The following is a 16,317-nucleotide window of genomic DNA, read 5'->3' on the forward strand; positions in this document are numbered from 1 at the left end:
GTTGATGGAGTCAAGCTTTGCCCAATCATGGAAATTACATTCGCCCATCAACAATGATATCCACCCACTCAATCAGTGCCCTGGTCTCTTGAGAGAGAGAAAACAGTCTGTACCATAATATTTTTCTATCCAATCATCCATTCTTTTGATAATGCCACATGAGAGGATATGACTTGAATGAGAGAGAGAGAAAAGAAAATATCAACACCACCGTAATCAAACTTGTTAGCTTTCCTTCGAGATAAAGTGTCATGCATTCCTCCCGAGATGAAATTACATCAGTTTTTCTCTTCAAGTTTTCAGCAATCAGAAATTCTGAACCTCGCCATACGTTCAGAAAGAGGAAACAAACTTTAATAAGTGAGCTTTTATGTTCTCTGCTATTGTTTGAGGGAATAATGTGTTATATATCTGAAGATATATTGACTGGAAAAAAAAGGAGGCATGATTTATAAATGTGTTTTAATAGCTCTGAGACCAGGGGCCCGTTTCATATAGGTCTTTGCAATTACTGTCCACTGGAAGAGGTTCAATTCTTTGATTGCTATTGAAATGCCCAAAGCATACTGTATTCCGTGACATACAGACTGCCACAAGGTCATAACTTTTTCAGTATCTGCCTGATGCTGCAAAGGTTCTATAGCTTTCTCTCAAACAACCTTTTGTATAATCTTCATTTCGGCATAAATCTAAACATTAGAATGTTTGCATTGCTTGTATATATGTAGGAGTGTGTTCATTAGCTTCATTTTCTTTTAGACTTGTTGTGATGTGATATCAGTGCTCGCTTGGCATACACCAATCTGAATGTAAAAGCAGCTCTGCTGCTCTGTATGCTGTCCGATGAAGGAGCGAAGGGACCGTCTTGAAGACAGCTTTATCAGAGGGCTGTACGAGGCGCTTCCATCAAGGACGGGTAGACCTTGTCTTGTCCAGATGTTTATAGAAGGTTCCGTGTACTTCCCAGTAGGCGATGCAATACCTGGTGGGCCTAATTGAATCCGTCTAGATATGCCGTCTTCCATCAAGTCTGTCCCGCTTTTCTTCCCTGCCTTCCTGCCCCACTCCTTCTCTGCTCCTCCCCCTCCCCCCATTCTGCTGATTGCAAATTAATGATTCCCGTCCACTTCTAATTTTTCTAACTCCGCGGCCAATTCCAGCCGAAAGTGCCATATCTGTACCCGGTCTTGTTCTTTTGGTTTTGCTTTGGTTGTTTTTGCTTTGTCTGAAAGTGCATTTAGATTGCAGTTTATGAGGGAATTGCAGTCGTGGATTAGAGTGGCGAAGCAATTTTGTGCTTCACTCGTGTAATTGAATTCTGTCGGGGAAATGAGATGGTATGTTACAAAGTTCTACCTTGGTTGTAATTGTAATCGTTTCCTTGTGTCCTGTCTCCTCGTACATGCATCTCTTGCGCGGCGACTCCTCTCTTAAAGGTACAGTCGTACTCTGGTCAGCGAATCATGTTGTAAGAGATGAGTGTCCATCTCTTTTCAAAGTATAGAATGATGTTCTCTGCAAAAAAAAAAAAAAAAATGTAATCAAGTGGTGTATTCACATTGGATTTACTATGGCAGTAGATTCTGTGGTAATTTGTTGAAATACCATTCTCATTAGCAAAATACGGCAGTAATAGATACCGTGGCAGTTTAGTTGGTACCTTTCTCATTCACGAAACACATTGCACCACGATACTTCTGGCCAGAACGTATACCTTTCCGACATAAGCACTGCTCTCTTGCGTATCTCATTTGTTGAGAAGACAAGGAAGTGTGTCGGGTCAGATGAGAAATACACCGCTGTACAGTGGGTGGTATTTTTTGACAGGATTCATGCGCAAATATCGTAGGCGTATTTCGCACGAACTTTGAATTACCACTATGAATAGTGTAGTTTGCGTCTTCATAAAGATAAGATATCGTAAGCATCGCATTCACAGCATGTCATTTGCAGCAGTTTCTGTTAAGCAAAGAAAGGTATGGCTGCACACATTTATTAAACAATCTGGCCGTCTCATAAACGTGAGATTCGCTGACTTCCAGACCATGATATGAGCAGTTCTCCCGCATTACCCCTACCGATTTTGTCACTACATAATTTTTATTGATTAGGGCACTTTCTTTTCTTAACGTACTCATACCCCCACTCACGTATTTAATCATAGAATGCCATGTAGGTTTTGCTTGTTCATTCAATCGACATGCATGCTCAAGGATACCAAGTATATATTATATATATCTATATATAGATACTCCTCCTCGTGGTAACCATGACAACTTGATCTTGTTTCATACACGCCCCCATGACACTCTACCCTTGGCAAACATTGGGCTGTTAATCAGACACAAGTTTTATAACAACCTGAACGTCACTGACGGGTAAGCATTAAGTTGCGGAATGGGCAAGCGTGACTGGCCACCATTATGATATAAAAAGAGCAGAGAATCCGAAATGAATTAAAATTTGATTAAACGGAAGGCTGGGAAGGAGTAAAGAAAGAAAGACCAGCATGTAGAGGAGAATGATGTGAACGTATCAGGTTTATGAAAATGAAATGAAATAAAAATTCAGACATGATCACTTTTCAGTAGTGGTTGTTCCATCGGTTTTTCACCCATTTTCTCCTCTCTCGATTGAGGTTTAGGTTTCTTGCGAACAAAACTACGTTAAGGTTTTTTTTTCCCCCTTAAGCAATTTGAAAGTTGTCATCGAAAGCCTAGAGTTGTTATTGTGTTACAGTGGTGTGGTTTTTCAGACATTTGGAATGTTTCAATAGATCTTAAGAGTCACTCTCCCCCACGCCCCCCCCCCCCCCCCCCCCCATCCATCTCCTTGGGGGAACACTTGGAGAGGATTTACACCCTATACATAAATGCAGGGCTTATTACCCCTAGGCAGGAACTAGTTGAAGAAAATAATTTCCAAACCGTATTATTGTCACTTTCAGGGAGACTGAGAAAGGGTAAGGATGCTGTATATCACTACTGTATAAAATATTTGAATACCACAAATATGAATTCAGTAATTTTTACAAACCAATCAAAGGGGTATTATGAGGCAGTGACAACAATCATCTTTTCCAATCTGTGAACAGATTTTACTCTTTCATGAAAATGTGTAAATTCTAAACATTTCATAAATACCTATTTTCTTTGTTGCCAGGTGTAATGAAACCAGTGACATTCTTTCCATTTTGCTTTTATACTCTTTTATTAAAAGTTTACTTGAACATGAAGTAGCATTTTACTTGAACAGATTTATAATTCGTGCAGAAATTTGACATACTGTATTCAAATCAAATGGAGCATCTAGAATAAAGTAAGTACATTTTTGATGGTTTTTAACATTGGAGACCTCACTGGTTGCACAACGATACACAAATCATTGCCATGGTACATTGTAATTGAAATGATGTCCAGGAAGAATCGACTGTAACTGGATCTCAAAGTTCAACTACCAAGTAACCCTGCTGTACATACATCTGCGTTTAGAACTCACATACATGTACATCTTTGGGAAAGACTTTCAGAAGCACCTTCAAGCTAATATAGGAGAAGAGGGGATACAATACAAAAGTACGAGTTCAGAGACACTTGTTCCTAAAATTGGACCTGTAGTTCTGAGTCTGTAAATTTTCAGTATGTTTGCCTGTCTACACTTATCCATATTTAGATACGTCTGCCTCCCACTAAGCCCATTAATCACAGCACAGATATCATTCCTTTACAGACGGAATTTTAACTTTCAATGCCTGATGTCATCAGAGAGGGGATTTGATTGACATGGTATCACACAATTGCATTCCAGTATGTGGAACAATCCATATCCTGCCCCACAAAGACATGGCAGTGCACCGGTCTGCCTTTCAATGACATCTCACCACTCGCTCTTTACCTCTTTCAGGAACGTCTCCTATTGTCGGTGTTGCCGAGGCACGTTGCCATGGAGATGAAAGCAGACATTGCCAACAAGAGGGAGGACATTCAGTTTCACAAGATCTACATCCAGCGGCACCAGAACGTGAGGTAAAGTGACACCATGGTTTAACTTTACTCTATTTTTGTGTCCCACTTGTCGTCCTTGCAGTGGAGTTGTTCTGTATTTTCAATGTATTCTGTCGAAGCTGTTATATTCATTCATTTGACAAAAACTGTTTGAAAGGCATATGGCCGAAGATTGTGTTGAATTGATAAGATTATGCAAATTACCTTTTTCATTGTATGAGCAAAGAAAAGTTTGAAATAAAATATTGAGAACTTGATGGAAAGTATACAGTGCGACCATCGTAGATGGCATTGAAGCTTCTTTTTTTTTTTCTTTTGTAAATGCAGGGTAACATTGTCTGTAACCTAATGCCATCTTCATTCAAAGTTTAATGGAAATGTGGAGTGAGCGTGCAACTGTTTAAAGTGACCTTTGAAAGGTAATTCTAGAGCGTGTGGTATGAAAGATTCGCCCTTCTGTGTTAGCAGTGGGGTCTTGTTTCCCGCCTGGCTGCTAGCTGCAGTACCGAATCATTTTTGTACCAGAAGCGCAGAGCTGGAATTTCATCTTTCAATTCATCCCAGATGTGGCCTTCTTCATGTGATACACTTTAAATGTAGAGTCTTCGCCTGTGATAAAACACAGTGTAGTCCCATGTGCTAATTACTCTGTCAGGTTTAAAGTTGTCATTACCTGTCTTCAGCATTCAGAATCAGAACTTATACCTACATTGTTCTTGACGACACTGCTAGACGATAGATGGGCTTACAAAAAAAAAATCTTTTGCACTTCAGTTTTCCATTAGAAATACTATTAAAAAAAACACTTAAACTCCTATCTTGAACCTACTGTACATGCAGTCTTTAAACAGTCCTTACTATTTTGAATATGAATGAAGTAATAATGAGAATGACATTGCATTTTCTGAAAAGTGTAAAGTTTGTCAGAAAGTCATGATAATGACATGAAGAGAAAGCACAAAATATATTAAAGAGATGGTATAGTTTTGGTTGAAATGGGGATTCAGGTTTGAACTCTTTGTGAGATGATTAGAAACCACTTATATCTAATAAAAGAGCATACAATTCTAAGAGGAATTAAAAGTTCATTTGATAAAAATTGGTTTTGAAATGGCTGAGATATCCAAAAACAAAGTAAAACAAAGTGGTCATAAGAATAGGTGGGACCCACCTTTTGTTAGGAACTCTTTTTTTGTATATTTCTTGTCCATATCAAAACCAATTTTCATGTATAGATAACTTTTAATCCTGTTAGAATGGTATATGCTCTTTTATGTTTCATGTACAAAGTGGTTTCTATCAATTATCGCACAAAAAGTTAAAAATCGAAATTCTTATCTCAACCAAATCTATATCTGCCCTTTAACACTGTCGTGGTTGATGAGTGTATTAAAGCTAATGAGGTACATTTTGTGAGTTGAACTGCAGTTTGGGAAGCAACAAACGGAGTACACACTCTTAGGCAGCTGCCGCTGCTCTCAGAGCTGTTTCTTAGAGCAAGAAAGACATAAATATGAAAATCATTATCCCAGACAGCAATGTCACACAACGATGCCTTTCACGTGACCGAAATGGGCAAAGCTTCTGGGGAGAAGTGCATTTCCAATATCAATTGATACTCACAGCATTTGGACTGATAAGCAAAATGCACACTCAGAGAGAGAAGGAGGGGGGGGGGAGAGAAGTTATGGAGCAAAGTTGTGTTCATTGCAGAGTGACCAGTCATTTTAAAGGAATTAACCGTGCGACACCCACGGAGTGTCAAAACCCGGGTCTCTGGCTGTCGGCCGGCAGCTGGCATTGCCAGGAAATCTATGAGCGATGTTGATCCCCTGCTCCTTCAGACCCCATTATCAACCTGGTGCTTATTGACATTGCAGTGAAAGTGGACGGCTTGTCATGGGCTCACAAACGAACTTGCAGACTCGCCAGGCTTCATGAACTACTCCAGCAGTAGCTGTCAGAACTTGTGGACAAACCTGACCAAAAAGCCTTTTGAATTTCACCACTAACCACTTTGATATGATTGCTATGCAGACTTCACATACTGCATTCTAGTGCCCTCTCAGATAAATGTTTGTAATGTGATTATTGTATGATGTGGTGCAATGTTACCAATCATATTTGGCTAGTACTTCCAATCCTCATTGAATTATGTGGCTCGATATCGTAAAACCCACAAAATGTCTCGAAGGTTGATTGTATCCAGTATGGATGAAAACACATGCATTAATTTCCCCATCAACTTAGCTCATTTTTATCAAATAAAAAATCAAGTAGTAGTACTGTATAAATGGATATTTTCGCTCAAGTAATTTTTTGCACTTGGCAGGATAAGACAACTTTTCTGTGTTATTTATCTGCGGAATCAAGACATTATTAATAAGTAGAACAATTGACAAGGAAAAATAGTTGCATGCTTTTATTTTCATGCTAGTTTCTGGTCTCGTAAAATGCATGAACATTTCCACACCATGAAAAAAATGCCCACTTTTACAGTACCACTTTTCTAAGTAACCAAGTGTTGCATCTTTTTTGCAATTATTGGAGCTTTCATTTTCCCTGGTATTGAAATATCCAGACATGCAAGCTTCATCCAACAGCTTTGTACCTCTTTACCATCTTTCTCGTTTGTTTGGGGAGTTTTCAGGTGCACAATTGCTTGAGCTACAGTGTACTTTTTCTGTCCTGCATGTTAATTACCAGTATATTTTCAGTAATTCTCTTGATGAATGAAATAGATGAAATATAATCTTGATGAAATTTCATGATTGAGTGCTTGTATGTACCTTTTTAATTTTTTTTTTTCAAAACCAAAATTTGTTGTTTGGGGGGGGGGGTTTGCTATGAGAATATGTATTTTAATCTACATTCATATTTTGTGTGTGTGTGTGTGTGTGTGTCTTCCAACATTGGTAACCCTGCATGTCATGTTGTCCAAGATTTGTGCTTCAAATTTGAGTTCAATAAATTCAGACTCGATTAGGTCAGTGCCTACTCTAGATCCTATTCAATTGCAAAACTAGCAGGGGAAGCTAAAAGGCATTTTCCACCTTGATTGAATATATGCATTGAATCCTGACTACCCCCCCCCCCAGAAAAAAATGAATAAAATAAAATAGATGAATAAATGAAGGCTTGTCAAGGCTGTTGTCACACGCAATCTGTGTAAATGTGATGGTTAATAGCGGAAGTCTCTTTGTCCTGTTGCCTTGGTCGTGCATTGAGGTCTTGACAAAGAAATATATATGTATGTCTGTATGTATATATATATGAATAAATGAAGGTTGGATGAGGTCCTCAAGTGACCAGGCAAAGCATCTGCCTGGGAGGAAATGATCTGTCCTCTCTTTGTTTTATGAACTCCATAGTGACACAAATCAAAATCTTGGCAGTCATAACATTATGATGATAATGATAATGATGATGATGATGATGATGATGATGATGATAATAATAATAATGATAATTATAAAAATAAGTGAGATGATTTAAAGGGATGGTGCAGTATTGGTGGAGATGAGAATTTGGCTTTTAACTTTTTACGAGATACCAAGAAAACACTTATGAAAAAGTACAGAGCATTCCATTTTAAGAGGAATTCAAAGTTTATTCGATGAAAATCGGGTTTGGAATGACTGAAACATCCAAAAACAAAGTAAAACAAAGCCATCGTAATAAAATGTGGGTCCCACACTTTATTAGGATCGCTCTGTTTTGGATATCTCAGCCATTTCAAAACCAATTTTCGTCAAATAAATGTTAAATTCTCATGGAATTACATGTTCTTTCATATTTCATAAGAGGTTTCTCATTATCTCACCAAAAAATGTTAGAAACCTGAAATTAGGTCTCAACCAAAACTATACGATCCCTTTAAAGTATTTAAGCCAAATCCACTCTGTACAGAGTGCTGTACATACAGAAAAGAGAAGGTTATAAGGAGTATATTATAGAAAGTACAAATTAAAACAAAAACATAGAAAATTGGAAAGAGGCATTAAACAGGTGGGTTTTTAAACCACTTTTGAAGCAGTCTGATGAAGGGCAATATTTCAAAACTGAAGGTAAATCATTCCATAAGGTGAGACCGCCATGAGCAAAGGCTTGTGTGCCCCAGGATGTTGCAAATTTTGGAATGAATTCTTACTTCCTCCTTAATAACATGTAAATGTACTTGAGGTGACATCTGCGATAGAGGGGAGACTTAAAGGCATAATTTACCATTTGCAGATGAAACAAAATACAGCACTAGTGCTTTTAAACAGTTCCAAAATCTGAATTTGGGATAATAACAACCGCTGTAAAAATTTGAATCTGTATAATCAATTCATGTATTGTTAAATACACAAAATGTGAACAATAGTTATAATAAAAATGTTGCCACGCTAAACTGTGTACAGTTATGGTTTCATGAGAAAGATACTGATATCTTGTTATATTTCAGGCTTTATTGCAAACATTTTATATGGTAGGATGTTTTGTGATACAACAGACCTAAACATATGCATCAAATGTGATATCTTGAACATTTTTTTAAATCACTGTCTCCAAAGGTAAACAGGACCTTTAAATGCATGGACTGTTACACTGGAATCTGAAAAATAATCACAAAATAATTCAAATGGTACTCATATATCATCTACTTTTATCTGACTATAAAGAGTTTTTGAGGCTGTTTGTTCTAATGATGAGGTTCTTGTTCACTCTACAAATAATTGTCATGTCTGAAAATGCTCAAAATATGCAGAATTATAGATATGTCTCGATAAATAGATAGATAGGTAGATATATATTGTAAAGTGGAAATTTTTGTGCATTTTGCACGACTTTATAAAAACTAGCACGAAAAAAACCCAACCATAAATATCTTTGCTTGCCGTATGTTCCAGTAATGAATGTCCTGATTCCGCAGAATTAAAGACATGTAGAATTCATCTTACCCATCAGCTGCGTGAGAAATATTACTAGCACAAAGATATCCACTTTTACGGTAGATAACTTTGAAGATTGATCAATAGATAGATAGATAGATAGATAGATAGATGGATGGATGGATGGATAAATATATAAAACATTTAAACATATTTTGCAAGCCTCATTCACTCTCAAGAGCTGTGATGTCACGCACAAGTGTTTACATCTTACTTAAGAAACATATCTTGAAAGTCTCCTCCATTTCAAAGAGCACTGCTATCAATAGTAAAATAAGAAATTTTCGAGAATGCTTATGTCTTCCAAAGCTAAAATTATCTCCTCCTCTCGAGAATTTTCCTGGTAGTAGGAGGTTGTTGTGTTTCTAATTCAGTAGAAGATGATTATTGGGATTCTAAGAATCTCTTCAACTTCATCATCCATGATGACTGTGGAGAAGAAGTAGTTATTCCATTTACAGTTTTGTTGTGTTTCAATTTCAATATCAATGTAAGACACAATTCATGATTTTTTTCACTTTCCATCATTCTGGAATGTGTAATGCATTCATTGTCTCAAGAGGAGACAGAAATAGACCGATACAAGGTCTTTTTCTGTAATTCTGACACTTGTGGGGGTTTTCCCCAAATGTAGTATATTTTTTTTAGATGACACGCAGCGTCTGAACACAGAACATGTTACAGTTTGTACTTATACATGGTCTTTCTTTGAGGTACTATATAGAGAGCAGAGCTTGATTCTGTCAATGATCAAGCATCATTCAAAGGCAGAAGCTGACTGGTGTATCTCTTTTTGTCAAAAAACAACAAAAAAAATATATGATTTCTGCCAAAATGATGAAGGGGGGGGGGGGTGACAAAGGCATGGTGAACTGTTGTCAGATATTGTTTTCCCTTTTTTGAAGAGATTAAATCCCTAGATTGAAAATCTTCCTTTTGTTTTCATAGAGTAAATGTGGTGTTTAATGTTATAGCAAGCTGACAGAAAATAAGAATAGTAACAGGATGCATCACGATGCTGACCATATTCCATTTGATCAAGAAATGTTCGTGAGGAAATCAAATAATAATCTGTTGACAGAGACCTTTCTGTCCTTGCTGGCATCCTTTTTTTATGCCTCCGCCACGAAGTGGTGCCGGAGGCATTATGTTTTCGGGTTGTCCGTCCGTCCGTCCGTCCGTCCGTACGTCCGTACGTCCGTACGTACGTACGTACGTACGTACGTCCGTCCGCTTTCGTTTACGCGATAACTTGAGTAATATTTACTGGAATTTTACCAAACTTGGTCCAAGTATGAAGTATGATGGGGCAATGATTTGATTAGATTTTGGGTGAAATCGGCTAAAGGTCAAAGGTCAAAGGTCAAGGTCAAATCATGAAATTGTATCCGTTTACGCGATAACTCAAGATTGGATGGAGCAAATTTCACCAAACTTTGTTGGAGGATGATGTTTGATAAGACAATTACTTGATTAGTTTTTCAGTGAAATCGGACAGAGGTCAAAGGTCAAAGATCAAGGTCAAATCTTAAAATTTATCTGTTTATGTGATAACTCAAAACTGGAGGAAGCAGCTTTCACCAAACTTGGTCCAAGGATGATGTATGATGGGACAATTAGTTGAGTAGATTTTAGTGACATTGACAAGAGGTCAAAGGTCAAAAGGTCAAGGTCAAATGCTAAAAATGTTGCTATTTCCCTCATATCTATGCAATGCCCGCAGTTATTTTCTTGAAACTTAGTGTAGACATGTACTACTGCGTAAAGATTCTCCAGAGAGAGTTTCATGTCATAAGGTCAAAGGTCAAAAGGTCAAAGGTTAGGTGAAAATGTTGCAATATCACTTTTCTCGCAAATGGTTCAATGTATCTTCATGGAACTTTGTACATATGCATGTACTGACTGGCAGGGATTATCTAGGGAATTTAGGGGTCATGGGTCAATAGTCAGGGGGGTCAAAGGTCAAGGTCAACTCCTTAAAATGTTACTATTTCCCTTATATAGTTAGTATATGCAATGATAGCATTATTAGTTTTAAAATTTAATATATGTATGTATTACTTAATAGAGATTCTCTTGGAAATTTCCAGCCAGAAGGTCAAAGGTCAAAGGTTAAGGGTCAAAGGTCAGGTTTATATGAAAAAAAAGATATATTTTGTACTGTAATTACACTCTTTCTTCATACCTTGGAAATTATACTCAATGCATAAACTTAGAATAAGGTCGGTCAGAAGTCAAGTAAAAATTTTCAATTCCCCAAATATGTGTACCTGCACTCTTTAATAGACAATTAGGTCAATTAAATAGCAAACCCAATTCGTGGAAAGTGAACATTCAAGATATTTCTGACAAACCTGAGTGTTATTTCGATATTTTGCCAGTTATGTGAAACTGTCGTCACACATTGTGAAGACATTGTACTATACACCTATTGGGAGAATCATGCATTATGGCGGAGGCATCAGTCGCCGTCGCAACATTTCTAGTTTTTTCATTTTCCTAGTCTTCCATTCATTCTTTCCATTCATTCATTCAATCATTCAGTAAATCTTTAATTCATGTATTTATTCATTCATTCTTTTATTTTTATAGATTAATCATGAAACTGATATTCAGTCAGGCTGTTTTTCTGTGAATCCACCCTCTCCCCCTCTCTACTCTTTCTTTTTCTTTTCCTCTCTCCATAGTAAGTCTCCACTTCCTTTTTTCAAATCCTTTCTATCCATCCTCTTGTCTTTCCCACTTCCCCCTTTATCCAACTCTCCTCATCTTTCATAATTGATGACGGCCAAGAAGAAAACAAGGCAAGCCTCCATCATGTGTAAGTCGCACCATGGCGTTGGATAACGCCACAGCTATTCAACCACTTGAGGAGTCCATCCTTTGATGAACTGGCCAGAGCACGAAACTTTTAATACCAGCTTCGGAGAGGGCGGATGCATTTCTCCCCGAGATCTTTGTCAGCCATCTGGCAGAATATAAAAATGTGACAGATCATAATTCTTGTCTGGTGTGATAAAGGGTGCTACTTGGAAGAGGAAGAGGAGGAGGAGGTGGAGGTAAGGGATGGTTTAAATGTCTGGAGTATGGAGAGAAGGCCAGGCTTCCTCATGGCCAGACCCTGACCTATCTTCACAGGAATAGATGAAGCCCTGGTTTCACATCTTGGTGATCTAGAGCTTCACCACTTACCAGAGATACAATGGTTGACAGTGGATTTCCCACTCCTATAATCCCCAAGGACATTGACTGTCCTTTTCCTGGTATGTATGTGTGTGTGTGTGTGTGTGGGGGGGGGGGGGGGGGGGGTGGGGGAAGCATATTTTACTCTATCATCGTGGCAACTGTGTGTTTGTTTACAGAGTCAGTGGTATATTGAAATGATAACCCGAAGAGGGTTACACACAATTTATAACACACAATATTCTGTAGTGGTATCACTGTGTGTGTGTGTGTGTGTGTGTGTGTGTGTGTGTGTCTAGGTGGGTGGGTGTGTTTCTGTGTGTTTTTGTTACTGTGTGTGTGCATGCCTCTCTGATACATATATTAGAGGCAGCATTTCTTTTACAACTCCAGTGTAAATATCAGGTACATTAGAGTGTCAGGATGATATCTTTCTGCAGATATTAACAAGCAACCTGCCTGACGAACAGATCCCAAAATTAAGCATTTGTTGACTAAAGTCTTTTCTATTTCCTGGAAGTGCCTGAGGCATTTTGCTGTAAATAGAGTGAAAATTATTCCATGTTTCCTAGAAAAATGGTTGTACAATTTTTCATGTACAGAAGGCTGCTATTTCCTGTGATGAACTTGAAAATCGTCTTACCAGGAAAACCAACAAAATGTTCTATTGTGGGTAGTCTACTCCTGTATATGCCATATATTTTGCGAGTCTAAATTTTCGCGAATCGGGAATTCCCGACGATTTCGCAAATGGTTAAATTCGCGATCGTGGAATCTTGTACTGAACGGAGATAATGTACACGTGTACGTCACATCCACATCGGGATCAGAGTCAATATTTTCGCGTGTCTTTAATTTCGCGAATAGCACCTGACTCGCGAAATTCGCAAAAATAAAAACCTCGCAAAATATTCGGCGTATTCAGTATACATGTAGCATAATGCTTAAGTCATAGAGAAGCACTGCATCATATGCTAAATTCAGAGCATATAAACCTGATGTCCAGATGCATACTTCCTCCGTGTCAGCACGTTAAACCCTTTAATACCAGATTCTAAAATTCAATGGACGTTGCATAAGATAGACCCCCAAGGTTATCACATTTGATGCGCTTATCTAAGTTGTTGTGCATGTATCTGAGCTATACTGAAGTGCTTCCTAGATTTCATCATCTGCATGTACCTCAAGCTCAAATCAGGTTCAAACCTCGTCACCCCGTGCTGCAACCACTAACAAACAGTCCCCCCCCCCCCACCCACCCACCCTCATTTTGGCATTGTCGTGAAATCAAATTGGGCTTGAGCTTAGGAATATGGTTACCCTAAGGAGATAATACTAGCATCCGTCATGGATCCCTACACAAGTGGCTCCTTGCTCCACAGCAAGTATGGTCGGTGTATCTTGTCTCTTTCGCTCTCATTCTCTGTGTGTCTCTTTCTGTCTGTCTGTCTGCCTGTCTGTCTGTCTGTCTGTCTGTCTCTCCTTCTCTCTCCCAGTCCGGCCCTGGGAAGAAAACTGATGGGCAGTCGGTCAAAGCACCCACTCGAGAAGTAGCGTGGTGATATTGTTTCTGCTGTACTAGTCATCTCGCTTTACCTTGCTTGCCTCATCCCGTTGCCATGGCAACCATAGCGTGTCTTCCAGTAGTGATTCCTATCCCCCTTGCAATAAAGCAATCAATTCTGGCATGAAGGTCTCAATGCTGAAATCTAGACTTGTTTCCAAAGATAGCCAATGAACCATGGCCATCATACCATAGGAGCCCTTCAAGACCCATTCATACACACTGGAAAAGCATGATTCAAATCTCGATTAAACTCACGCAAACCATTGAGCTTTTCTCTTTTGCAAATCATTGCATTTTAATTCCGAAATGATCCCAAACTCAATAATGTGAATATTGAAACACACATTTTTCTTTTTTTCAGTGTGGATATTTTTTAGCAGATTTGGTGCTCCCCTGAACTGTAGCAAAAAATATGACTCTCAAATGTGTCTGGAGTCAAGTTAGACCTAAATGATTAATTTAAGTATTCTTATCCTCAAAACTGTAAACAAACAAAGTCCTGTTGAATTTACCAAGGAGAAAAAAGGTAAGAAGCACAAATGTTTGCACTTTTACAAAGGATTCTTTAGCTAGTAGACATGCTCAGTATGTTGAGTTGACCTCCTGTTTTCAAGCATGCGCCGTGATGTCAGTCAAACGTCCGTTTCTGAAATTTCAACCCAGACATTTCCGCTGGCCTATAACATGCCCCTGTCTCGCCCCTTTGCTGGAGTACCACATAGCCTGTGGGGCTCTGCAGATGCATAAAAATAAAGAGAAGAGTTAACAGCAAACTTTCTATTTGCGGACCAGTGACCCTAAAGGAATGGCCAGCCAGTCGGATATCTATTGCCATCTTGTTCTCAATTTTTCACCTCCTTCATCCCACATTTTCTTCCTTTTTTTTATTCTCCTGGAGGCTAAACAGTATTTTGTGATGTCCCTTTTTTTAACCGAGTGCAAAGCTTGTCCCGTATCATTTCATCTCTGTTTTCTTCCTATTCTCACTTCTCTCTCCTGTGACTGTTATTTTATTTTCATAATCCTAATCATAACTGGGCCCTGTTTTATGAAGAGTTAAAATTTAATATAAAGTTGATTTCTATCATAAGTCTATGGCATGCTGTGTGTTGAGGAAATTTTAAATCGATTTTATCTTTTGATTAAACAGGGCCCTGTACTTTCTTCTTTTATTCTTTCTCGCTCGCTCAAGCTGTGGGAAAAGGTCAATCTTTGATATCTACATATTCGATGTCTCATCTCCAGAGTCGTGTGTCAAATGCTTGTACATAGCAGCACACAACCCAGTGTCCTGCGCAGTAATAGTATTTTGGCCATCAAGTTGAAACAAGACAACATTTTCCGCTGAAGTCTGACTTGTTTGAACCTACAGCAAGAACAACTAGATTGTGCTGTAGGAAACTACTGTACTCTTTTAAAGTGAAAACTAAGTTTCGGTAAGTGCTTGAGAACCCGTCTAGCACCATTTCATTTTTTCTTGCAATATATCGAAAGAGTCCACTAAGAAACTTACCTGGCTGACGCGGTTTGCTGGAATGATGAGTCGGTTTGGAGTATTTTGAGAAAAATAATAATAGTAGGAAAACCGACTTTTATTCCAGAAGGCTCCAGACTAACTCAGTCTCGGGAAAAATTCAACCCTACTTCAGACAATTCACCTGCAGTTCGTGATCGCCACATTCTACTGGCCACTGCATAATACCAAATGAGGCCTAACTGAATGGACAGGAAAGTGCGTGCTAACGTAATCCTGTACACACAAAACAAAAATGACAGCGCGCGGTCCTCAGTTGCTGAGACGCGCGGTCTTTGGACTTTTTGTTGTTGTTTATCAAGCGCCTTTGATTGTTTTAGAGGTGCTTGATAGGCGCACACTAATTTTGCATGCGCGCAAAAGAGGTTTTTGATGTGCGTGTTGTCAACAACTCGGACCATTACTGCGAGTAGCCAGAACACGAAGCGCTAGTTTATACAGGCCGCTCCCATAGGACAACACCGTACAATCAGAGGGACGACCATTACAACTCATCCCGCCGTCAAAGCGAAGCCGAGTTATCCCCGAGTCTGAGTTTATCCTGACCCCGTTCGGGTAAGTACTGAGACTGAACCTTTTTGGTTAATATTTCGCATTTTCGTCGTTACCCGTCGAATATCTTGTTATAACATCGTTATCCTGTACATTTCCTAAGCATATGTTCACATTTGGGAGCGAAATTTGACAACTTTTGCAGGCATACCAGAGCTTTGTTTGGGCTTTAAGTAAATAGAATAGTATTCAACAAACATAACCGAACAATCACATTATCTCATCAGATTTAACTCAAAGATGGTGGTTGTGGCTGATAACATTTTATATGCAAACATAAAATGTGAGCTTCCACAGAATGTTCAAACTATGTTTAACCTGTTGAGGACAGGCTGCTTTTGCTTCAAGACACATTCCCCATAGACACCTGCCTGAGTATACTCAGGACTAGTCTTCATTCAATGGGTTGATTAATAATAAACCTGTCAATTTATGGTTTAGTGTACCTTCATTCCCATTGTGGCAGTCATCTTTCAACGTGGAACAGTTTTCCCTACTTTAGCATTCAAAGAAAATTTTCAGATTATAGCCATGTTCAGACGT

At 38.6% G+C, this 16,317-nt stretch overlaps 1 protein-coding gene across 1 annotated transcript in view; it reads left to right on the forward strand.

Annotated features, from left to right (window-relative positions):
* LOC139712452 (adenylate cyclase type 5-like) overlaps window positions 1-16,317 on the forward strand; it is a 175,365-nt gene that overhangs the window by 54,251 nt on the left and 104,797 nt on the right. Inside the window, exon 3 of the mRNA XM_071624268.1 lies at window positions 3,904-4,025. Coding sequence (XP_071480369.1) covers window positions 3,904-4,025 — 122 coding nt within the window. The remainder of the gene's footprint in view (window positions 1-3,903; window positions 4,026-16,317) is intronic.

This window comes from Diadema antillarum, unplaced genomic scaffold (genome assembly GCF_040938485.1).
Source record: "Diadema antillarum isolate AM-2024a unplaced genomic scaffold, OU_Dant_1.0 seq00001808_RagTag, whole genome shotgun sequence".
NCBI lineage: Eukaryota > Metazoa > Echinodermata > Echinoidea > Diadematoida > Diadematidae > Diadema > Diadema antillarum.